The sequence below is a fragment of the Sipha flava genome, unplaced genomic scaffold, assembly GCF_003268045.1.
Source record: "Sipha flava isolate LNK unplaced genomic scaffold, YSA_version1 104_pilon_pilon, whole genome shotgun sequence".
Lineage (NCBI taxonomy): Eukaryota > Metazoa > Arthropoda > Insecta > Hemiptera > Aphididae > Sipha > Sipha flava.
The window spans coordinates 2,742,768-2,767,907 of NW_020271718.1; the positions used below are offsets into that span (position 1 = coordinate 2,742,768).

Genomic DNA, 25,140 nt, shown 5'->3' on the forward strand with positions numbered 1-25,140 from the left:
GGCCGATTTTCTTCATTTAATTTTAAATTAAAGGTATTCAGACACAGATATGTCATCAGTCATTTAAATTTACTCAACTCCCACCAACGCGATTCTTCCCTATACATTTCTTATGGGACACATTTACTCAAGCAATATTCGAATTCTCATAGCTCCTAATGAATGGATCTTAATTGCTTCAATCATTTCGATATGTCTTTCAATGCTCTAAATTATTCTCATTTATTGATTTGTTAAAATGTGTTTATGTATTGATTTGATTGTACCTATACTTTTTATTATAAAAATAAATTATCTATTGCAAATTTTCGCAATGGGTATACTAGTATCTATTAATATCAATGTAATATTTTATTTTATGTTTTATTTTGATTAAAATTATTGATTATTATTGATTAAATATACTTTATTATATATTTAATCCATGTACAGGTACATTAATGCATTAGTTTATATTCATTTATGGTAATATTTATAATATTGATCTGACTTAACACGGGGAATAATTTTCTTATATAATTGTACAAACGTAATTTTAATATAAATATTTTATTAACATTAAAAATTGTTTAAATAATGTTCAATTTAGGAGGGAGCAAACTTATCATTTTGCCCTTTCATTATTTTTTCTGGAGGGGCAGCTTCCCCCTCGCCTCTCCTCCAACCACCTATGTTCCATAGACTGTCATTGATTTGTATAGTAGTAGTTTATTTTTTAGTGTAGTTGGTTAATATCTTAAAGTTAAAGTATTTTTTATATGACATGTTCGTCCCAGGTTAGACATTTGTCTAATATTAATTCTAAATAACGAACATTGGAGGTCGGTGGTATGATTTTGTTGGACAGTGAGATCGCAGGGACAGCGATTAACCTTTTTTTAACGTAAAAGTACTATGGAAGAATTTTTCATTGTTAACTTTAATCTTCCATTTTGAGTATCATGCTTCTATATCGCTAAGGTGATTTAAGACATTGACCAACAGTAAGTGGGTTTTTGTAGGAAGTAAGGATAATTTTGTCATTTGGGAAGTTAGCAACAGTAGTGTGGTCAGATGTTAGTTGATCTACTGCAAATATGTTATACAGAATTGGAGATGATATAGCACTTTAGAGGGACATCAGCTAATACTTGGCTAATGTCATATTATCCGGTTAATGTTACCATTAGCCAACATTCATGGCGGGTAATGATAACAGTTGGCTAATGTTGACATTATCCAAATGTTAACATTACCAGTAACATATACAATTTGAAGAGAAGGATTACATATTATTGATTCCTTAGTAGTATGGAATGGGGGTGGGGGTAGAGTGATTTAGTCTATGGGTGCCAAAACGCAAAATCCGTCACTGTATAAACACCTTTATGGTAATTAATTTTTATTTATATACTGTAATAATCATTTAATCGCTTCACTTCAACATTGAATCAAATTCAAGATACAGTGGTAGTTTTAGATATTGTACTACTATAGCGAGTTTTAGTTGATGACGTAGTAGATTTCTTGAAAAGTTTCATACGTGGACAAAGCTTTTCGCTTAACAATCTTAAGACGCGTTTTCTACATACAAAAATTACAAAAATCAACACTCCCTGCAATGCATTTCCGAAATCTGTAATGATCCATAATATATTAAAACTAGAATCTTTATCCTCAAATGCCCAAGACAAAATTTCAGCCATCCAATTTATACCCATTACAATGAATAATTTCAAATATAACACGAATCTGTAACATACAAACCATTTATTTTATAACTTAGTGTATTTTTTATTTAATTAAGTACCGACTAATAATACTAAGCATCCAACTACCATTGTAATAAGTTAATTACTCAATCCAAATATAGTATAAAATGTTTTCTGTCTTTATTCAAATTATAATAATCTAATATATATAACATTAAATATATAATTTATCCGATACAGCGAAACGTACCTTTGTTTTTCATGATCAATCTTTCTCTTGCAATCGGGATGGTTGATTATTTTAGTATCTTGTATCCTTTTTGAAATCAACACCGCAGTGTGTATAAACATCAGTATATCACTAGATGATAGAATAGTAACAGGACCATAAAAATATATAAATGTGGACAACTTTGCTAAAATATCAATTTTATAATTAATTCAAATTGTATCTGTTGACAAATTAATGTTTTTAAAATGTAGTATACACATTCAAGTTTATATAATAAATTAAAGGGATATTACTTATTTAATTTTCATATATTATAACTTAAGAGCGGATTTTTAGGTTCTTAAAAGCTTAAAATATGATGATAATATGCTCAAAAAACTCTAAAATAATCTCTAAATATTCATTAAACTTGTAAATATGCGATAATATGATTTTTTTTTCTTAAATAGTTCAATAAATACATTAAATTACTGTTATGGACCATTCCTTTGGTAACAGGAAAATTATTTAAATATAAAAATTTAAAAAAGTTCATATATTGGAGTATAAATATAATAAAATTATATATATAAAACAAATAGTTAAATAAAAACAATGAACTTGTATGCACCATTCCTTGGTAAAAAATAAATTATTTAAAGGAAAAAATGGATAAAAGTTCCATATTTAGGAATATAAATAAAACAATCAAATTTTTTTTCCTAGAAAAATTACAACTCCAGAAATTAATAAAATATACTTTTTTTTTTTTTGTTTTATGGGCCCTTTTGCAACTTCTACTAAGTCTCTTCACCTGTCATGATCAATATCAGTCTCAAAACTAGCTGCTCCGTTCACCATTTATATATCTACATTGACTCTATCCCATCATCGTTGACGAGGTAAATAAAATAAAATAAAATAGGTAAATAAAATAAATATGCTTTTTATGAACAATAATTGAGTGTATTCAAAAATATGAAAAAGTGGCTAAATATTTTCATTTACTAAAATATGTTAAAATATGGGAAATAAATGTTTTCCTAAGAACTCTATGATGGATAAATCGTTTACATTTTTTATCCTCGTAAATCTGCATAAAGCCAATAAAATTATATAAAAACTGCTCTCTAATTATAACCTTATAACTATTTTCAACAAATAATTATTTATTGTTTTGAAGCCGGAGAAGCTTTTTAATGAGAGACAAATTACTTAGAAATTTTAATAATCCTTAAGTTATGTTTTAATAATTTTTTTTTTTTTATAATTGGACTTCGGTCCGTAATATGTATATATATATATATATATAATAATATATATTATAATATAAATATAATATATATAATAAATAAATACCTATTGATATCTTCAAAAATATATCTTATTAATTTTATTCTTGTAAATAAAAGTAATTAAAATCATTTTTTTAAATATTTTTTCTTTCGTATTATAAATATCACATTTAGATATTTTTATATTATTGTCCTTGAACTCTAGTGAATTTAAAAATATGGTTATTTTAATACTTACTGTTAAACCAACAACGTCTTATTCCAAATCCTGGAGAAAATTGTGATGAGCTGTAAACAATTTGCATGTAATATGTGAAAGCTGAAATAAAAGTGGTACAACCCCATGCATAAATGGAATACATTTTGAACTTTTTTGATTCGTGTTGTTTTAAATTTCTTTTTAATAGTCGAAATCCACTGAAAACATATACATTGTAGTATGTAATTAGTATTAAAACGCTCAAACAGACTAAAAGTTCACTGAAAAATATCAGTATTAAATTTAAAACAATTTGTTTTAAATTATAGTAAATTGTTTTTTTGTATTTCTTGAACAATTGTCTTCAATTCACATTTTTTTTTGTAACGAAGAATTATAATTAAATACACATTTTACTATATTTGTATTAATATTTACTTAGCTTTGTAAACTTTTGAAAATAATATTCCATTATTATATTTTTTCATACTTAGTGTGGATTTTGAAGTGAAATATACTTTATGAATTTTTTTAATTTTAATTAATGTGCTTTTATTTATAAAAAATTAAGCATTATATATTTTTAATATTATTAAGATTTGATAATTATTAAAATGGTAAGAGGATCGAGTAATTATAAATAATTGCTTGTATTATAAAGCCAGAATTAAAGTTACAGGATATGATAGATATAGTCCCAACTGAAGACGAATGAAAAACAAGTTGTCTTTTTAAATGTTAGTACATTGTTTAATCTAATTTATTGAGCTGCTGTGTTCAATTCACATTTTTATAAGTATATAACACAAATAATTATATTTAAATTTATATTCTATTATAAATGAGTAAATTTTTATTATATTTCATAAATTTGTTATGTTTAATGTATAAATTAAATATAATTTCCGAGCATTTCAAGAAGATGCATTTAACTAAAATCAATATTATTGTTATATGTTAATGTGTTAGTGAACTGTATAAATTGTATAATTTTTAGTAACAAATATCATAAATTTTAGATTATTTTCACAAATTTGACTATAGTCAACGTTACATAAATCTATTCATATTGATGAACAACGTAGGACTGTAAACTGATTGCCTAAACCTACTTTACAAATTATATTTTATATTCCCGGTTAATCTTAATCGCGTTATATCTAAACATACATCAATATTAAACAATTATAATTGCGTTTATTCATTCATTTATTTATTTTTGTGTGAGTAAGCTTTATAAAATAATATTCTGATCATATAGTATCTTACGCAAAAATTAGAACTGTAAGTAAAATATACTATAATATAGAAATTTTAGTGTTCGGAAATGTTCTTAAAGAAACTCATTCTCGTTCATGATCATTTTATTTTAGATTGAATACCACGTTCAAATTCTATGAAAAAATAAACGCGTTCATTTTGATGTAAATTTAAATATTTTTATTTTATATTCATGAATCACCAACTTTTATTCTATATAAATGAGACCTTTACAAAATATTTAAGTTATATTTAAAAAATATAAAACATAAAGTTATATTTAACTTTATGTTCTACATTTTTACTTAAACATATTATAATAAATATTTATTATTTTTAAATATTTTTAACTTGGTTAATACATTTAAACGTCTCCAAAATGGTCCAAATTCAATGACATCGTTCACCAGGGCGTATTTATGGGGGATGGACTACAACCCTTCCCCCCAAAATTTTAAGAAAATCTAAAAAATATCTTTCATGGTCTATGAAAGTCCTGCAAAAGTCTTAAATTTCATTTTATTGATTTTAAATTCATATTTTTATTTTGTTAGCTTATTTTATCACTCATAGACAAAATTGTTTTTCGGTTTGGAGCCAGTAAGTTTTTTTACTTTGAAAAACATCGTTCTACGTCGGTTGATGTGAGTGGAGCGTACTTAAAATAATCTACATCGCTTACCGTCAAGTTTTCAGGTGAACTAACCAACAGTTTTTTTCTCCATTGAGGAAATTATTTATTATACTTATGGTTTTAAATAGTAGCGTAGACAGGAAATTATTATTGGGGGGGGGGGGGGGGGAAGGCTCACTGTTGGAAAAAATGGCATTAAATTTATTTCATTTACAACATTTGTATTTTTTTAGGCTTACTTGCTAATTTATATGGACAATTGATATTTGAATATGATAAGAATTAAAACAACTAAGGCTATTATAAAATTTAAATATTAAGCTATAAAGGATGTGCAGTTTACAAGGACCTCCGACGACGTTAAAAACCTGCCACTAGTAATCACTTTTTTTTTGTCAGATAATATTAGAGATAAGCCAGTTGTAAAATACAGCCATCATGCTAATGTCATTAACCCAAACCCCACCCCATCTTATGCTCAGACCACTTCAGGCCAATCTTCAAATCAAAATCTACCCCCACCGGCATCTGATATCTATTAAACAATAACAAGTTTTCTAGAGGAGTTCAAATCTCTAATAAATCTTTTAATATCTCTACTTAATAAAGTAATAACAAGTCTTTTAGATAATAATAAATGATTAATAACACACACACAAGCAAATACCTTAACATTTTACTATTCAATGTAAGCGGCCTCAAAAATCGTGTAATTGAAATCCAATCAGTACTACAAAACTAATGTATTGATACTTCATTAATTACGGAAACATACTTTACTCGACACTCTAATATACGTATTCCAGGCTGCAAATTACCGAAAGGTAATCATCAAAAAAATACAGCTCACGATGGAGTCGCCATACTAATTAAATCCTCCATAGCATTCCAAGTTCTCCCAAACTTTTTTCAGAACTTCTTACAGTGCTGTGTGATTTTAATTAATATAAATTAAATCTTCGTAACAACTGCTGCACTATATTCACCTCTAAAATATATTGTTACACTTGCTGACCTTTAAAACTATTTTTGTACTTTTGTCAACAATTTTATAATTGGAGGTGAATTTAACGCCAAACACCAAAGTTGGGGATGTCGTACGAATAACCCACGTGGACTTGTCTTACGAGTTTCGCAATTATAAAAAAAACTTATAATACTTGCTCCCCCAGGCCCTATTTACTGACTAACTTCTGTTAGTTAGTACAAACCCAGATATACTCGATATATCTATTTCAAAAATCCCATCTAACTTATTTCACTCTACTGATAATATCTTGGACTTATACTTAGACCACTCTTTAGTCGTATTAACATTCAACGAATATCCATTAACTCACCCGGAACCTCTTAAACTTTTCAATGTCACAACTGATCGATATAAATTTTATGATCTTATTAATCAAAAAATAAAACTTAATATGAAATTAAAATCCACCGATGATATTAACTTAGCAGTAAATAGCTTCACAATTATAATTCAATCAGTGGTATGGCCAACCATCTTTGTAGTAAATCATTGTTCCTCATATCAACCTTCTTTACCGAGTTATATTTGTACACTCATAGCGGAAAAACGAAGAACAAGGGCTTTGTACCAAAAAAATCGTCTTCCATCTCTTAAACAAAAATACAATAACTTGTCTAACTCACTCTAGAATGTTTTTTTTTTTTTAAATAAATATGTATAATTTTCAAATCACTTGACTCTAGTATATTATAACCTCTCGACTAAAAATGGGATCTCTGGAAGGCAACAAAACAAGTTCTCCAATACAAAGCCTCATCGCCCCCAATAAATAACCCAGACGGTAGTCTTGCTTTTTCGGATGTTGAAAAAGCAGAACTATTTAAAAATCATCTTCATGAAATTTTGCAACCTTATCCTGAAACATTCTCACTAACTACTAAAAACCCTATACAAATGTATCTAGACTCTTCCCTCCCTATATTTCTACCAGTAAAACACTTGACGCCTAGTGATGTAAAATTTACAATACAAAAATACTCACTTAAAAAATCCCCTGAATTTGATTTAATTACAACGGAAGTCGCTTGATGCTTACCAAAACGTGTCATCATTCTCCTTACTCATATTTTCAATGCTACCCTAAGACTTTTTTACTTCCCTCTTCTATGGAAATTTTCTTAAATCATCCTGATCCCAAAACTGAATAAACTACTTGACTCCTTAAACTCTTATAGACCGATCAGCTTATTGCCGTTTTTCGGCAAAATACTGAAAAGACTTTTACTTAAACGTATCCTTCCTATCATGTTCCACCTACGTCTAAACTCACATCCAAACACAATCATAAGAAATTTAACTGAATTAACCATCCCTGGTATTTCTCCTCGTCGCCTTTAGCGAAAATGATGCAAAGATTTACTACACTCTTAATCCTTTGAAAAAAAAAAAAAAATGAAAAAAAATAGAATGTATGGTTAAAATAAAATAATTAAAAGACAAAGACTAAAGTGTCATCAGTGGGTGGCTTCTTTATTCAATATTTTCAATTTCTTTCTGTCAATAGCTCATACTCTAATTATGTTGATTTTGTACAGATTATGTATAAAGAAAAAAAAAGTATTAAGCTTTAAGTGTAAGGGAGAATTCTTTGAATTCCCTACCCCCGTGTCTACTCCACTGGTTTCAAATATGGTATTTTTTTTTAATAACTTGAATGAACTTTTTAATATATTTTATGTTAAACATATAATCGTATCTGTACGCATTGTAAATACGACGAATCCGATAATTGTAGTATGACGAAACCCATATGTTTTAAAAACAATCAAACTATGGTTTTGACTATAAATACAATAATATCAATATAAAATAAGATATATATATATATATACATGGTTAATAACCATTAATGACCATAACCATTGGTTATGTACTTTAGGCTTAAAACAATTTGACAATTTTGACAATTTTATTTCTTGATATTTTTAAAAAACCGTTTAAAAATGATTAAAAAAGTGAAATTATGTGAACATTTTTGAAAAATAGTTAAAATAATTTTTGTAAATGAGTAAAATCAGCAAAATCGCAACAAAATTGAAAAAATGTCGAAAAATTAAATTTTAAATTTTTAGATTTTCATTTGTACCTACACGAGACGCATTTAAAACATACTTATCGATAAATTGGAGTAGTAGAAAAAAAGTTGGAAATATAACAAAATCTGTGTCCTATTGATTACCATTTCTATAAATTGTTCATTCAACAAATTTTTCTTTTATAATTTCAATACATATGTATATAATTTTATAACTCTTATTTTTTTTCACATTCAACATTAAACGTTATTAGATGTTTATATTATACCTGAAAGTCCACCATAAATCGAAACACATAATATTCAGCCAGAAGAAACTTGCCAAACTAAAGAACTGTATAAAAACCCCTGAAAAATTAAAATCGGTGTTTATACCGTTTTAAATAATGGTTCTTAATTAAATAAAACTTAATGATTAGATTTTTCTAATTTTCTTATAGCTTTTAATCCTATAATACAAAAAATGTATTAAAGTTTAGAAATTATTAAGAATAATTAAATCTTAATAATTATCTTAGATTTCACCATTCTTTTCAATGGCGGATCCAGGCATGGTTCTGCGGCCGCGGCACTTTATTATATTTATTTGAAATTTAAACATTATATAGGCTTAGTAATGTACATACAAATATGATAATTGAATAATATTAATAATATTGATATAAATATATATAATAATAATAAATTAACAGAAATATTAACCCTACATAAATTATGATAGCTTAAATTAGATTAAACACTTTAACCTTGTTGAGATTTTCCATTCTGGTTATTTAAATCATTATTTATGTTATTTAATGTACTATCCAATTAATAATTAGCTCCTATGTGCAATTAGGTACTTTAGTAAATATTTATTTTGTATACAAGTACAGTTATTTACCAAGATACAAAAAATATATTCAGTTGTTTTTACAATGAATTATAATTATTACTTATTATTCATGTAAAAATGTTGTATATTCATTCATTGGTTAATTTATTAATCATCATATTGATAGTTGACAGTGCGTAATAATTTGTGATAAACCAAATAAAATATCATATTTTTAATATATCTCAAGTTTTGTAATGAATATCTAAATGGTTTTATAATTCAATAAATAAAATATTTCGTAAAAATAAGTTTTTTTTAGAATAATGATTATTTAAACAAAATATTTTACTTACCCATTAAAATACAAAAATATTGATCGATGCTGTTTATAAATCGATCAATGATTAAACTTGTGAAGGCTACTATAAGTGTTGCTGTATAACACATTAGAGACTTTCCATGTAAATTTTGTAATTCCACAATGAGAGCATACACGAGTAACGTCACGAACAAAAATGGTAGAGATATTATCAGTGCCACGATATTATATATTTTTGATGCTGTTTGCTTATTTTCAATTGCACACATAACGATCACAAGTTGAGAACCATTTTCGTTGTTTCGATCTATGCAAAATTGACCGGGTGCAACATTTGAACCGTAATTTAATCTTCCATCTTCAGTAATACCAAAAGACTTTACTTTTGATGGTTTTAACATCACCGTTCCAACATTATTATTACAAATGATTTTTTTTAAAACTAGGTGAAATTGGTCTGACTCGTATAGCTCAATTGACCCATTATCATTTACAGATTTTAGTACCTATAAACCATAAAATATTTCTTACTTTTGAAATGTTAAAAGTAAAAAATAATCAGTATTTAATATTTAATGATTAAGGTAAACATAGCATTTGATAGCTGATAAATGGTATTTATTGCAGCAGATAAAATGTATTAATTAAGGAATAAACATAATAAATTAGGACTCCTGATACTTGTTTACCCAAGTATCATTCGGATAAGCAGATACCCGGGTTTTTCAGGGATTGCCTGAGTATGCAATTCAATTACCCAGGTTTAAATAAAGGAGAAATATACAACGTTAAATTTACTTTTCTTATAGTTAAAAATAACTGAACTGAATGAATTTTAAAAAATATTGAGTTTTATTCAAATTTATTTTTCTTATGATGTGACAAACAACAGATGACAAAAAAATAAATAACAATATGATAAGTGTTAACAGAGAAAAAATTTAAAACACACAAACCGAATTCTTTAACAATGTTATTAATGAATTTTGTCTTAAAAAAAGATATGCCATTTTTATTTTCCAATTAATATTATAATAAACATATATGTCATAATGTTTTGAATTCGGATTTTTTAAGTTAATGTTTACAAAGTACACGTACTGTAGGGTTACCTACCTGTGATCAGACTCTAAAATCGTTTTTTAAAACTACACCATTATCACCATTCTAGTTAAATATTTGGCAAGACTTTTCAGTAACCTCTAAAATTGCACTTAGAAACTTTTGATGGGCTATAATTCGACAACCTATGTGTCTGTGTGAACTAGCTTTTTCTACTTTAATTTTTTTAAACTGAATTTGAATTTTGAAAGTTATTTAAGGCTTTCAGTTTTAATCTATATATTGATTCTCTCGTGAGGGATAATCAAAAATCACATTAAATTGTTTAATTATTGAATAATCTGATTCAATGAAGTTTTTTTTTTTTTTTTGTTAAACAATTGTTTTTTAATAAATAAATTGTAATTGATGTATGTGCACATTAAACATTTATAACTGATGGTGGGCCTCAAAGATTTTCCACGAAATTGTCGGTCCGCATAATAATAATAATAAAAATAATAATGTATAACAATAACCGCCGGTTATATTTCATCCATATCATCGACGGGTAGAATACCGGTTTGACGGCGTCTCATATACACAACTTTTGCAATTAATAAAACAAAAAAAAAACAAAAATGAGGAATGTCACGTCCAAAACGTGGGACGAAGTTCGCCGGTTAAATGTGTCACATTAGACTTACCGCAAGTTTCTCGAACGTGTAATTGGACGGCCCGCAACCCTTGTCGTATCGTACACGGCCCATCTTGCAGCATTTAAACACGCACGGTTTCTTCACCTCGTAACTGCCGTTGCTCGGACGGTACTGCGACGACGAATACCGTCGTCGAGGGTTTCCGGCCAATAAGAAGCCGCCGTCCACTAGGGTGCCGTCCGTTACCGGCACGTACGGGCACACATCCGTTGCATTCGTACTGCTGGCCACCACCGGTGTTAGTAATAGAAGTGCTAGCACTAACAGCGAAAACTTCGTTGGCGACCTTTCAGGCCTGCCCGTCATCTGGTACTACGAAGGTGGACTGATCACCTATTTTCAAGCTAAAAATGCGCGCACGCAAGAACAACCGAAATTTATGTCGGACAAGGCAGAGGAGAAATTAAACAGCCGAAAGTTTTCACTGCACCGACGACCGGTTGTTCTCCTCTCCGAGTGTTCGATAACCGGACGTATGACCGCACGCGATGACTAGGTAGTTTAAAACCCGATAGGATATTATGATCGAACGGAGAAGGGAATGGTAGAGCGCGCGTTGTTCACCGCCGCAGCCGTTTTTCAATATACCCATAGGCGTCACTAAGGGGTATCGGGGGGTATCTTTGCTCCTCTAGAAATTTTTGTGGGGTAGCGAGGGTATCTTGCTACCCCAAAAAAATTTATAGATCTTAAAAATATATTCGAAGTTTATTATTCAAGTGTGTACGAACATAGACCATCTATTATTGTGATTGTGTCCAAAATAATTATATTTTATAATAAGTCCAATACGGACAATAAAACAGTGTATGCACTATACGTCATACCAAGATTTATGAAGAAGAGTTAGCCTTATAAATAAGCCAGTTAAGCCAGTAAGCCAGTAATCATGTTAAACCTTTAAAAATTTATTTTTTAACTTTCTAAAAATAAACTTTGCTACCCCAAAATTTGGACTTAAGTGACGTCCATGAATATACCCGAGGCGTAAACTGGCGGTCGCACGAGCTCGCACTTGCGACCCTTGAAAATATCACTGGTTAATATTCGCGTAAACCAATATATAAATAAATAGTTAATGCTCAGTAATAAACAAATTAATTAATGAATGCGTAGCCTGGAGTATTAGTATATGTGTAATGTTTGATCGAGTTCGAATTAAAAATTCATATTAGGTAAATATAAAATTAATAAAATCATGACTGAAATTGAAAAATTAAAAGGAGGAATACATTGAGAAAAATTGATCGTTTTGTATACATAAGTATAATATATTTTAATAGGAGAGATTATTTAAAATGAGTTCTTATTATATATAAATATGATAAGAAATACAATTACTTTGGTATAATATTTATTATTATTTAAAATGTATTGATACAAGATATTATTTTTAAAATTGATCTGTACGTTCAAAATATTATTAAAATTATTTTTCTTTATTTCATTATGTATAAGTAATTTTTCTAAAACTAAATTAGTGTTATAAATATAAATTATTATATATTATTATCAAATTGTTATTTTAGGTATTTAATATTCTTAAGTCTTTATTGATATCAAAATTCATATTATACTATATTGTAGTTATTTTCTAAAACAAGTTCAGCGAAATTTGAATTTATTGATTAATTATTAATTTATTTATTTTTTGTATTCTTTTTTAATTTTATTTCAGTAATGTGTTCTTTTAATATTTCTATTTCTTTACCTGTTTAAAATGTATTACTAAGTTTTAACTTAAATTTAATTTCAATTGATTTTTTCAAATTTAAAATATAATAAACTAGAGTTTAGGGTGTGGGAGGGTGAAGATACAAAGTTCCCAGCAAGTTTGTTTGCCTTACAATCTGTTTGCAACCTTAAAAATTTAGTTCAATTCACGCCACTGCATTATACTATTGGAAATTCATTGATCTACGCAATGAATATAATTTATTTTTGATTATCAAAAAAAGGGAATAACCTCTTTTCGAGTTTACTACGAAAATCGTTTCTGACCTCTATTGATCACGGTTATAGATATTAGTATCTATATCCCTGCTATTGATATAGACTCTATATTATAGAATATTGTATTGATATATCAATACAATATTACACGTTACTCTCAAATTTATACAATATTATGCAGTAACACTTACATTATTTACCGGTTATTGTAGATAAGATAATAATGTATTTTTGAGTTCGAGCTCATCATACCCTGGTTCATATTATTATTAATTTGTTGTACTTTTCCGTAATCATACAAAAAATGAACCGTCCCTATTGCTATTAACCTACTACCTGCCAAGCACGTAGTCGAAAATATGTATTAGGGTGGCCAACAAATTTAGCCCTCATAATTTTCCATAATTGGCTTCCTACAAAAAACTTGTAGAATCTGTAGTGTGCACTATTAGACCCTAGTTCCCATTTAATATTATGTCTTCTATGAATAGACCCTATATTTAACTTTAAGGAAATGTTTTTATTTCGTAAATTGGTTCAATATTATATTTTATGATAATTTTCAATCATATTCTTTGGAGAGATAAATCAAAATTCACTAACAATTGCATTATGAATAAATAAAATTATCAATTCTGGAATGATATAAACTCAGTGTGAAAATTAGTTTCACATGACTATGGTACATATAAGTGGTGCACGTGACCATCGTGACTGCAATGTGGGGAATTAATGTATGGTGTGGGTTAGTTAATGGAAAGGTAATAGGACCGTTCTTTTATGATAGCACACCTAATGACAGAAAATATCTTAATTTTTTAAGGTTCAAGGTCATCCAACTGAGATATTTAATATTGCTTTAAATCGTCATCACACTGTGTTATATATATATATATAACGTGCATAACATTAATATGAAGAAACTACTATAATATAGCGATTACAAATACCAAATGGAAATTTTTATGCAAATTATCATAACGAGATAAGTTTAATATCAAAAACTGTGTTGTATATAATATGTCCATAGTGTTTGTACATCATTTCCAACTAAATAGTGGCGCAACTAGTGCTCAATCATTTGCGGTGCGATAATAATAATACAAGTATATCTGGTGTGTTCTGCAATAGGCTACATCGTTTATTGAATAAACTTTATTTGCATCATCTATTTTCAGTCTAACGAGTATTGCCGCATTCGTAACGAACTCTCAGGCTTGAAATTTAAAATTATTTATTATGTGCAATTAAAATAAACATCTGTTGGTTAAACTATACGGAAGAGAATTTCCTCAAAAATTATTTACAATATCTTATCATTATTGATATTTTTTTGAAAATCGAATAAAAATGTAATAGTCATACAAATGACACGTTCCAGTATTAGTGTTATATTTATACGAAGGCAATGAATTTATGTGTAATAATCTTGAAAGGAAACCACCAAAATTTAAAAAAAAAAAATCAAATTAATTGAATGTTACAAATAGTTATTATTTTGCACGAAAATATTGATGTAACTACCTTCCCGTAAAGAACGCTCATTAATATTACGTATTACTAACAATTTTTTTTTTCAACAGTCAATACTTCAAAATGAACGTTGTTAATACAGGCAGACATAGAAAGATAACAGAAAATGATTTTGAAATAAGTAAATATCAATTTCTTTCTTTGAATACATATAATATACTTTTATTGAAATTATTATTGAAATTGAAATAGATTTTTCATTTTTTCGTATTAAAAATAGTATGTAAGTTATTTTAAAAATGTTTAACAGTATTCACTTCAAGATGATTCAAGAAATTTAAAACATTATTTCATTATCACAAAAATAGTTTTTAAGTTGATCCAATAATTAGTTTTTCTAAATAATAAACAATCAATATTTTTTTTAATTAAGTTCAATTTAATAAAAGCAAATTGTATTTCCAAAATCATTTTGTATAAATAAAATAATTATTGCCATTTCAAAATAGACCGAAAATTGAATTCTTGATTTAAAATTTATTTATATAATTATTTAGTTGTTCTAAATCTATAAAAATCGTTTATATATATAATTAATTTTCTTTTTGTCTTTATTCAATATAAAAATATATTGTTTCTTCTGATATCCTAAATATATTATTGTACTTTTTTTTAAATATATTATTAGGAAGGCCTGGTCAATATAAGGTACCTCGTGTTAAAAAGAGTCAGTCGGATATCAAACAAACAAATTCAGACAACCAATCGAAAAAATGTGACTAACGATGGAAGCATAGTTCGTTCTCGTTTGGTGTGTAGATCTGATTTACTAACGTCTGGTGACAAAATTAAAGTAATATCAGATGTGGAAACAGAAAGCGTATTAAAATGGACTACGTCATCTTCTACATCGAGACAAATAATCCATACAAACAGTTCTAAGCTTCCAACGTCGATGGAAAATGACAGTAATTTCGTACCAAAATACGACATAAGCCAACAAATTGAAGACTTGATAGTCAAAAGCAACACTCCTCGTCAACTTATTAAAACTGCATCATCTGTAAATTCAACTAGGTGGTATATGAAATAAACCAATGTTGGCATTACTTTCATATCATGCACACATTTATTTTGAAATAATAAATAAATAATTTTTTAATTAAAATTAAATTTTTTCAGTGTTCCTGTGGTTTCGCAAGGTTTGCGAAACAAATTGCGTAATCCTAAACTAACAAAAATATCAGATAATAGAAAAGAAATAACTAATACTGTTATATTAGGTAGATACAACTTAAGTAATGATGAATATGGCTCACATATTGATGAATTAATTTATAATTATTTCTAGGTTTGACAGAAGGTAGAGGTTCAGCTCAAGGTGAAATCGGTTTGGCAGCAATTGATTTAAAAAGACCAGTTTTAATTTTATCTCAAATAAGTGATACTCAAACGTATATGAACACTATAAATAAAATAAATATTTTAAATCCTGCAGAGGTAATTTTTTTAAATAATTAATTGGACATTTCTGGTTTGTTTGTAAAGTTTACGATGTTCTACATTCATTTTTGGTGAACATTTATACATTAAGTTGGAAGTAAAAATAAGCATTAACACTGAAAATAATTGTAGAACCAAATTACTATAAATAATGAAATTATATTTTTTTATTAGAATGATAAACGTAAAAAATATTTATCATTATTATGGTTCATCGTTTGGAGGGGGAAAACTAAGCCCTTCCAAACCACCCTAAATAGACCTATGCATCTACCTATATTTTTTGTAGATATTATTAACTATAATTATATAACTATTCATTATAACTTTTCATTGTATGAATGAAAATTAAATAAATAAATAAAATATATAAATAGATAAATTCCAAGATAATTTAAAAAAATATGTGTTTTTTAAATAAATATATTATTCTATAGAATAAATACATGTCTGTAAAAATTATTTTTCAAGATATTAATTCCGAAAACATTTATGGATCAAATGCAAGGTACTTTATTGTTTAATACAATTAAAAACCAATTTCCATTAAGCTCTATAATTACTGTATCACGGAAACATTTTTGTGAAAATGATGGTAAACTTTATTTGAAGAATTCTGTAATACCAGAATGTGCTTTAACATTGGAACAAGTGTTGCCAAAGTAAGAAATACTTTCGATAAGGATATATTGTTATAAATTTGAATTTGATACGTAGTTTAATAAATTATATGTCTGTAGATTTTACGCAGTATCTGCCGCAGCAGCGTTATTGAAACATATTGAATTCAATCATAATGTTACATTTTCATCAAATACGCTAAATATTGAGTACAAAGGAATTGAAAAGTCTATGTTTATTGGTAAATTTATCAAAGTTAATCAACTTTTTATTAAATTAGAATTTATTAAATTATATGCGTTAAAACATTCGAATTTACTATTTACTATTTAACTTACTATAAATTAACTTTCATTCAAATTCCTTTTGGACCTTAATTTCATAATTAATCACCTAATTTCTCTCCTCACTGCAAATTTACTTAATGCGATGGTTGACGTTATACTTGAGACACAAGTTTTTGAACATCGTATAAAAATAAGATCTATCTGTTATATAATAAAAAATAAATGAAAAAAAAAATTTTAAAAAATAATTCAATAATATTGTAATAATGCACTCATGTCACGTATTATAACTTATGTTACATATGTATGTATTAAGGCTGCCGTGGACTCCTAAAAGTCCCCGAATTACAGATTAAGTACCGCTGTTATATAATAAATAGTATGTAATATGTACCTATTCAGTGGCGCCCACAGGTTTTCCATGAACCAGTGCAATTATAATTATAGGGCCTCCAAATTAATTTTGGTTTACATCCATTCGACCATATTCGTTTAATTTTTCACTTTTTTAAATGCATGTTTACTTTAAATAAATTTAAAAATATTACAAATTCTTGTACAACATTTTTTTGATAGGGGTTTGAATTTAAAATTTTACAAAAAAAAAAAAAATCTTCACCGTATTGCTCAGGGCAATTTTTCAAATACAATTACTTATTAATTATTAAAGATTTCAAAGTTAATACTACAATATACATAATAATTTTTAATTTAAGGCAGTGAATATGTGTTGACTTGCTTTACAAAATATATATATTACTCCATCATAACTTATTTTTATATGGTAGTTACATAACATATTAACGTCATAGCATATAAACCTTGGGGCAGCTTCCTGAGTCCTGACAAAAACTATAAACACAATCAATATTATTATAGTTATCTATATTAGTTATTCTATATTTATATTTGTTTGTATATTTGGCATTGCTAACTCTTAATATTTTATTCAACGATCTAAAGATCCAGATGAATAGTTATGCATTAATAGTATTTGCTCCAGAAACCAGAGTGAGGCCTTAAATGTATGTAGGCCCCGGCACCCATGTGAAATCAGTGCAATTGCATTACTTGGTACTTTACGTGGATGCCGTTGTACCTATGTATACCTATTTACGTAAATCGTTTAATCAATTATGTTATGTTACGTCTTGCGTACAAAATGGTGAATTCAAATGTATTTTTAAGTTTTAACAGAACATACAAGACATCGGTCCTTTTACTGTCAGAATGACAAACAATTAAATGTTAAGCAATTTGAAATTTAAATTTAAATTTGAATCAAATATAAGTTATAATAAAACATTGGAACTGGCAAGATGCAACATAACATAATTAATTAAACGATATATGAACATAGGTACTCATGTGTAGGTATATATGATGTAGATACTATATAGTATATAATATTATAGGTGTAAAAAATAAATTGCCGCAACTTGCATAATGTACCTTATGAATTTTTTCTCAGATTGTATAATGATAAATTTTTTCTTGCCGCAATTTACATGGGCGAATGTTAACTCTCCCTATGAGCTGTAAATTCTCACGGGTCTACTGCAGTACTATCTGACGGTAACTTTTAATCTTTCCTATGTTTACTTCAGTGCTATCTGACGGGAATATATACTCTCCCAGACCTACTCCAGTACTCTCCGAAGGGAGAATGTAAACTCTTCCGTGTATGATTGGACGGTTTTTAAGAAAAAGGGTTTAATCATATTTTACAGCCGCGTTGAATGGTAGCACTGTAGATGTCTTGTGAGATTTATTTATTAGTTTATATTTTTTTACTTATATTAAAAAACACCAAAACTATTTAAATCAATAATTTTATATTAAAAATATTTATTTGTTTACATAATATTATATGTATCTTTTACAAGTTTTACTATTTTGATTAGATATACAATAATATCCAGTTATATTATTTTTTAGTCATATACATACACAGATATGTATAATAAACTAGATTGCTAACTGATTATAAGATGTGAAGCCATTATCTGCCATTTTAATCGAGGCCGATGTAGATTTTGCCTTATCAATTTTTATCATTAATTGTCAGTTGTGCATTTATTTAGAAATTATAATAGTTTATACTATATTTCCAATCATGCCATATAAGTGCTGTGTTGATGGATGCCGTAGCAAGGACGGGGTTGTTGGTTCAACTACGAAATTATTTAGGTAATTAAATACTCAACACATAAATCATGTCACCTCACGAAGATTCTCTTTTTTCAATTAAATGGAAAATAAAGCACCAGAACAAAATTTAGAAAATGAGCTTGATATTTCATTGTTAGCAGAACAGTACAATAAATTAGATTTTAATAGTATCACTGAAAATATATTATACTACATATGTGGATATATTGTTAAAAAACTAATCCCAACTTTAAAATGTGATGGTTGTATTGAAGCCATTACAGAACCATTCATTGAAAATGACCACATTTATCAAAATAATACCACACCAAAAATTTTTACAATTATGAAAAACAGAGGTGGTTTGAAGTATGCTTCTGATGGGGTGTACAAAATTGTTAAATTGACAGAAACATTATTTAAAACCATTATGGTGGATAAAAAACAAATGTTTATTAAAAATATGGATTTAAAAATTATGATAAGTGTACAAAACTCATTAGCGACAAACGCTATACTATTTCCAGAATGTGATACTTGCTGGAATTCAACAGATTTATTGGCAAGACCTCACAAAATTGACATTATAAACAAAGTAACCAGAACCTACCTTAATGTGAGATTATATTTTTATAGTAATATAATAACATCCTCGATTATGAAAACTGCTAGTAAACGACAGAAACTCAGTAAAACCATTTTATTTTATAACATGTAAAAATTGTTAACCTATCAGAATAAACTATGTTAATAATTGTTATTTATATTTAGATGGAAAATTTATATAAATGAGAAAAATAAAGTGCAATAAAAATGTTTTTTGTTTGGATACTTGTTCTATAATTTATTTATTTTTTTTATCAGTTTCTTTATCAAACAAATCTAAGGCTGTGATAAAGCCCATAGGCCTCGAATTAAATGGCTGTCGTCTGCTTCAACTAATCACATGCGTAAGATGCAACAGTTAGCAATCTAGTTTATTATACATATCTGTGTATACATATTCAATGTATATGTTACGGTGAATCATATAAACGAAGTAAATGCCGTGATTCCTCGATAAAAACCTAAAAATTGGTAAATTTGTAAATATAGACATTCACTGGTTATTGACGTCAATCTTCAGTTTAGTCGGAGAACGATGTACAGTACATTTATGTCGGTATGAACATCAGTGATAAGTGTATACGTGACCAAACAAAGTTTTGTTAGTTAAAAATATCATAACGAAAGTATTTAGATAAGGGAAAACCTGACCATAAAAATAGTAATAATGCCGATAACCCAATTAATAATATTAAATGGTCTATTTAAGTTTGCAACTTTCCGTTTTGACGAGCTTCGTGACATAAGCATTCGCTATTAATTTAAACAAAAATGATCGGCCAATTATAATTTAAATATTTTACTTATCGCGTATCCGCCCTCCGCTCAGCTGGTGACGTCCGGAGACGAATATTTTATGGGTATACTACTCCATGATGAGAACCTAGTAGGTTTTTTAAAAAATATTCGACGTTTGTACAACGACAGGAACAAAAAAAAAGTGTGATGAAGTGCACTTTTACCAATGATATATTGCATTATATTTATTATTAATTATTATTGAAAGTGATGAATTGCCATTAATGCGATCGTTGCGCTCCTAAGAGAAAATGTTCACTGGCAGCGGAAGCAAATCGCGTTGTCTTGATATCAAGTTTATTAGTTAGTATTTATACATATATTTCAATGAGTTATATATGTTACCGGAAAAGATGACAATCAGTCCGTGTTGATAATGACTAGTCAATAACGATAATGCCTGATTTAGTAAGGAATTAATGTCAATACCTAGTCATTTGTAACAATTCCTAATAAAAGAAGGCATTGATAATAACATTAAAAATTAATTTAATATATTTTAATACTTATTAGCTATTTAGGATAAATCATAATCTTAATCTTTATTGTTTCGTGGTAAATTACTATGACACTTGGAATTTTATAATCTAGTACAGCGATATCCAAACTGTGCTCCGCGAAGCCTTTGGTGCTCCGCAATGGTTTGCCTAGAGCTTCGTTCGTAACATCACAAAAAATTTAAAAAATGTTCGTCATTTTAAATTAATATATATTTCATGAGGACTTGAATGTTCCATAATCAGATCGATCACCTAACCTATAAAGCGGTGTTGATATTTGTTTGAATGCGGATTATAACATTGCCTAACCTTTCCAGTCATTGTCAACAATGACTAGGATATACTGACAATTCCTGATTTTTCATCTTTTCCGGTAACATATATATATATGCGGCGAGTACGTGTTTTATAATTATTTATAATAATTTGTGTTACTCGTGAATATTATAGCGTTTTAGTTAAACTGAAATATAATATTCAAGTATAGAAAACCAGAATAAATTTAAAGTAGCAATTGAAAAAATTATCAACAGTAAAAAGAGGTATGACATATCATTTTAGTTAGATGATGGCTGTGTTAAAAACAAAATATTGTAATGTGTGAACAGAGGTAGTTATGGTATATTCAAACTTACACAGTAATTGTCAAATAAAACAATTGAATCCAAAAAGAGGACTTGTGAAAAAAACCAATTTTAAATTCCGCTTTTAATTCAAGGGCACAAATTGGTTTGATTGACATACAATTGCAAAATTATAATAATTATAGCTTTATAATTAATTATTAAGATTACTTAACTAAATTTGTCATTTTAAAACCTAACCTTTTGATAATAAATCAAAACCCTGGCCAATGACATTAAAATTTGTATAATTTAAAAAATCGGGCTTTAAACTCAGCTAAAAAAAAATTACTTTTATTTTTATTTATGTACTGGTATATAGTTTTTTAATTAAGAACCTAAAATAAAAAATGAAATAGCCACTAACAATAAATCAGTTTTAAATACCTTTAAGTACATATAGTAAAACAACCAATTCATTATTTGAAATTTATCATAATTTACCATGAGCTTTGGTAAATAACGTTAATGGCCGATAAAAGATGTAAATTTGAATTTTAAATGTGTTTTATTACAATATTTATCTAAATAATTGAATCATTTTAGTAAATTACGTCATTCACTAATTGTCATTTTTTACCGTAACATATATATTTTATCAATCATACCAATAACTATGTAAATTTTTTATTATTATATATAGAAGTGTGCAAATTGAAAAATATGGTTTTTTATTTAAATGTTAATCTTAACGAATAATAATAATAGAATAATAATCTTTGTACATTTAATTTAATTTAAAAAAAGTCGTTATGGGCTAATAATAAAAAAAAATCATAAAATAAATAAAATACACATTTAAATGTCTGCTGTGTAGCCAATTCATAGTGTTACAATAACATAGAAAACAACTCGGGAGAGTTTCCAACAAGCAACTAAATGTTGACCCGGGAGAGCTGGCCGCAGCTAATTTCCTCCAAAAATGAGATAACGTTTTCCTCCACTGTCTATTTTACACCACTTCTATTTTCCTCTAAATAAAGGTTTATTCCATTTTCCTCCAATTATTATAGATGCACTTGTTGATTATTCATTTTCCTCCACTTACCAGTTATTATAATATTTATACCTACTTCTCTTCTATCCATTTTCAAATACAATACGTACTATTTTTCAACTAATAATTTATAAATACACATAAGTATCTACTTGTATTTAATTTTCATAAAAAAGCAATTACTATGTATTATTATTATATTTGATTTTTATATATTAAATTAACATTGGATATAAATAATTATTTTATAACTATAAAAAAGTATTATTCTTTTATATTGAATAAGCCAATATCGATAGAAATTTCAAAGCTCATATAATAATCTATTATACTTAGTAGCTCGCGTGCTGAGAAAGTTCAAAGTATTTATACTGTACTATTACAGCAGTAACGATACACTATTAACAACTAGTGTCATTCATATTTTTTTTTTTCAAAATGTTAGACCACAAATAAATGACCATTTAAAAATATATATGGAGGAAAATAGTACCTCATTTTTGAGGAAAATGGTTCCGTTTGAAGAGTTTACATATTTCCTTCAAATAAACATAATATTGACTGGAGACAGTTTACACATCTCCTTCAGGTTAATACATTGACCCGGGAGGGTTTACTATACAATCGGGAGAATTTACCAACGCCCATTTACATACCGACTTTTAGAAAAAGGTTAATTTTTCCGCAGTTTACATACAGCCATTATTATAATATAATATATATATTATATCAAAATGAATTATTATCAGGTAGAGTCATCAATTGGTGAATTCTGACCTTATGTTTTTGTTTGTTGTTATCTTTGCATATTGTTAATGTTATATTTAAAGCATTAACTCTCCATGATTATTTTCACAAATGGTGTTTAATTTTTTTTATTATTTATTATTTTTATCTATTATTATTTCATTATGTTTAATTACTTACATTTAACTTATTGTTATTCTACATATTAATTGTGTAAATTTAATCATTTAATTGTTAAACTGCAGTTTTTACAAAAAATTTTAAAATTTTAGAATAAATAAATAAAATTTACTTTTATTAAATAACTTTTATATTAACTCATAGCTTATAGAATAATTAATTATTAATGAAGGGTATTGATATTCATTAAGATTATCTTATCCCATTTTATTTTTTTTTTTTTATAACACTTTTGTGGTATTAAATAGTACTTAATTTTTTTATATATTTTCTGTAAACTAAAAAATTCCTAAATGATAAAATTCATGAGTGTAATGAAAATAAAATGTTAAAACGTTAAAATGTTCAAGAGAATAAACTCAAAATTTACTTAAATTACTTACTCAAATTTTTAAAAATATTAATTAATTTAAATTAATTGTTTTGAAATGAGTAACTAAAATAAAAATACATATTTCAAATATGAATATTTGCAGTCCTTATCTATATGAGTTATAAAAAAATAATTTGATTATCTTAATTAATATTAAAAATAATAATTTCATTATCTTCATTAGGAAGGTATCTTAAAGGATAACGAGATGAATAATCTTCATGGAACACCTTGATATGAAGATATAATACAAGTATTTGTAATTAGCAATTAATATTCGAATAGAAAATATAAGAATAAATTATGGTGATTAATTGAACTATTAATGATAGGTCGGGATGGTATAATGTTTTATTGATGACATTTACTATTAATTTAACTAAAAGTGTACTAATACTGATTAGTATATTTTCGAGTTATTACATTATAAAATTTATTATATATTTAAGAATGTGTATATTAAACGAACATTTATGAGAAATTATCATTTAAGCTTTAAATATAATTAAATTAAAATTAATTAGGTATATGTTATTTTCCAGACCCAAATTCAGCATTGAGACTAGAGTTAGTTTTGAATAGTTCCTTAAATTCAAAAAATACTCTCTATGATGTTTTAAACCATTGCATAACAGTTGGAGGCGAGAGAAGATTGAGGTCTTCAATTCTTCAACCTTCTAGTGACATTCAGTTGATACATAATCGCCAAGAAGCCGTAGAAGAAATTTTAAACAACCAAGAACAATATTTGACATTACTTAAGGTAAATTTTATACATTTGCCATATGTCATCAAATATATGGTTTTAATTGCACTCAACAAAACGCCTTTTTAAAATTGTTTGATATTAGAACGTAATTCAAAAGTTCACTGACGTCGAACAACTATATTGGTTATGTACCAAAGTTTCTAAGAACACTCAACACATGTCTAAACTACAAGGGAATTATACTTTGCTATTGAAAACCACTTTGATAGCATTACCTTCCCTTGTTGATATTTTAAAACCATTTAAATCTGAATTTATTTCTGATATACGCAAAGTTTGTATTAAAAAAATTAAAATTTACTGTAGAA

The 25,140-nt window shown here is 27.0% G+C and overlaps 2 protein-coding genes across 2 annotated transcripts in view; one reads left to right on the forward strand and one right to left on the reverse strand.

The window, feature by feature from the left end:
• The window catches only part of LOC112682824 (mutS protein homolog 4-like), a 61,133-nt gene that overhangs the window by 27,450 nt on the left and 8,543 nt on the right, over window positions 1-25,140 (forward strand). The window contains exons 2-9 of the mRNA XM_025553573.1: window positions 14,788-14,858; window positions 15,366-15,757; window positions 15,860-15,960; window positions 16,029-16,177; window positions 16,652-16,842; window positions 16,921-17,042; window positions 24,606-24,826; window positions 24,915-25,106. Coding sequence (XP_025409358.1) covers window positions 15,633-15,757; window positions 15,860-15,960; window positions 16,029-16,177; window positions 16,652-16,842; window positions 16,921-17,042; window positions 24,606-24,826; window positions 24,915-25,106 — 1,101 coding nt within the window. The 5' untranslated portion in view covers window positions 14,788-14,858; window positions 15,366-15,632. The remainder of the gene's footprint in view (window positions 1-14,787; window positions 14,859-15,365; window positions 15,758-15,859; window positions 15,961-16,028; window positions 16,178-16,651; window positions 16,843-16,920; window positions 17,043-24,605; window positions 24,827-24,914; window positions 25,107-25,140) is intronic.
• LOC112682851 (G-protein coupled receptor Mth2-like) lies at window positions 1,357-11,725 on the reverse strand. The gene is made up of 6 exons (XM_025553603.1): window positions 11,240-11,725; window positions 9,526-9,997; window positions 8,625-8,703; window positions 3,436-3,614; window positions 1,942-2,107; window positions 1,357-1,731 (listed from the first exon to the last, which is right to left on the reverse strand). The coding sequence occupies exons 1-6, from the start codon at window positions 11,555-11,557 to the stop codon at window positions 1,437-1,439; spliced, it is 1,509 nt and encodes a 502-aa protein (XP_025409388.1). The 5' UTR covers window positions 11,558-11,725; the 3' UTR covers window positions 1,357-1,436.

Bases quoted from the DNA above. Each gene is read 5' to 3' on its own strand.
- LOC112682851 (XM_025553603.1), bottom strand. From the start codon at position 11,557: ATGACGGGCAGGCCTGAAAGGTCGCCAACGAAGTTTTCGCTGTTAGTG. The intron at 9,998-11,239 runs GTAAGTCTAATG...TATGGTTTATAG, and splicing joins ACACGTTCGAGAAACTTGCG to GTACTAAAATCTGTAAATGA. The intron at 1,732-1,941 runs GTACGTTTCGCT...TGTATGTTACAG, and splicing joins ATTGATCATGAAAAACAAAG to ATTCGTGTTATATTTGAAAT.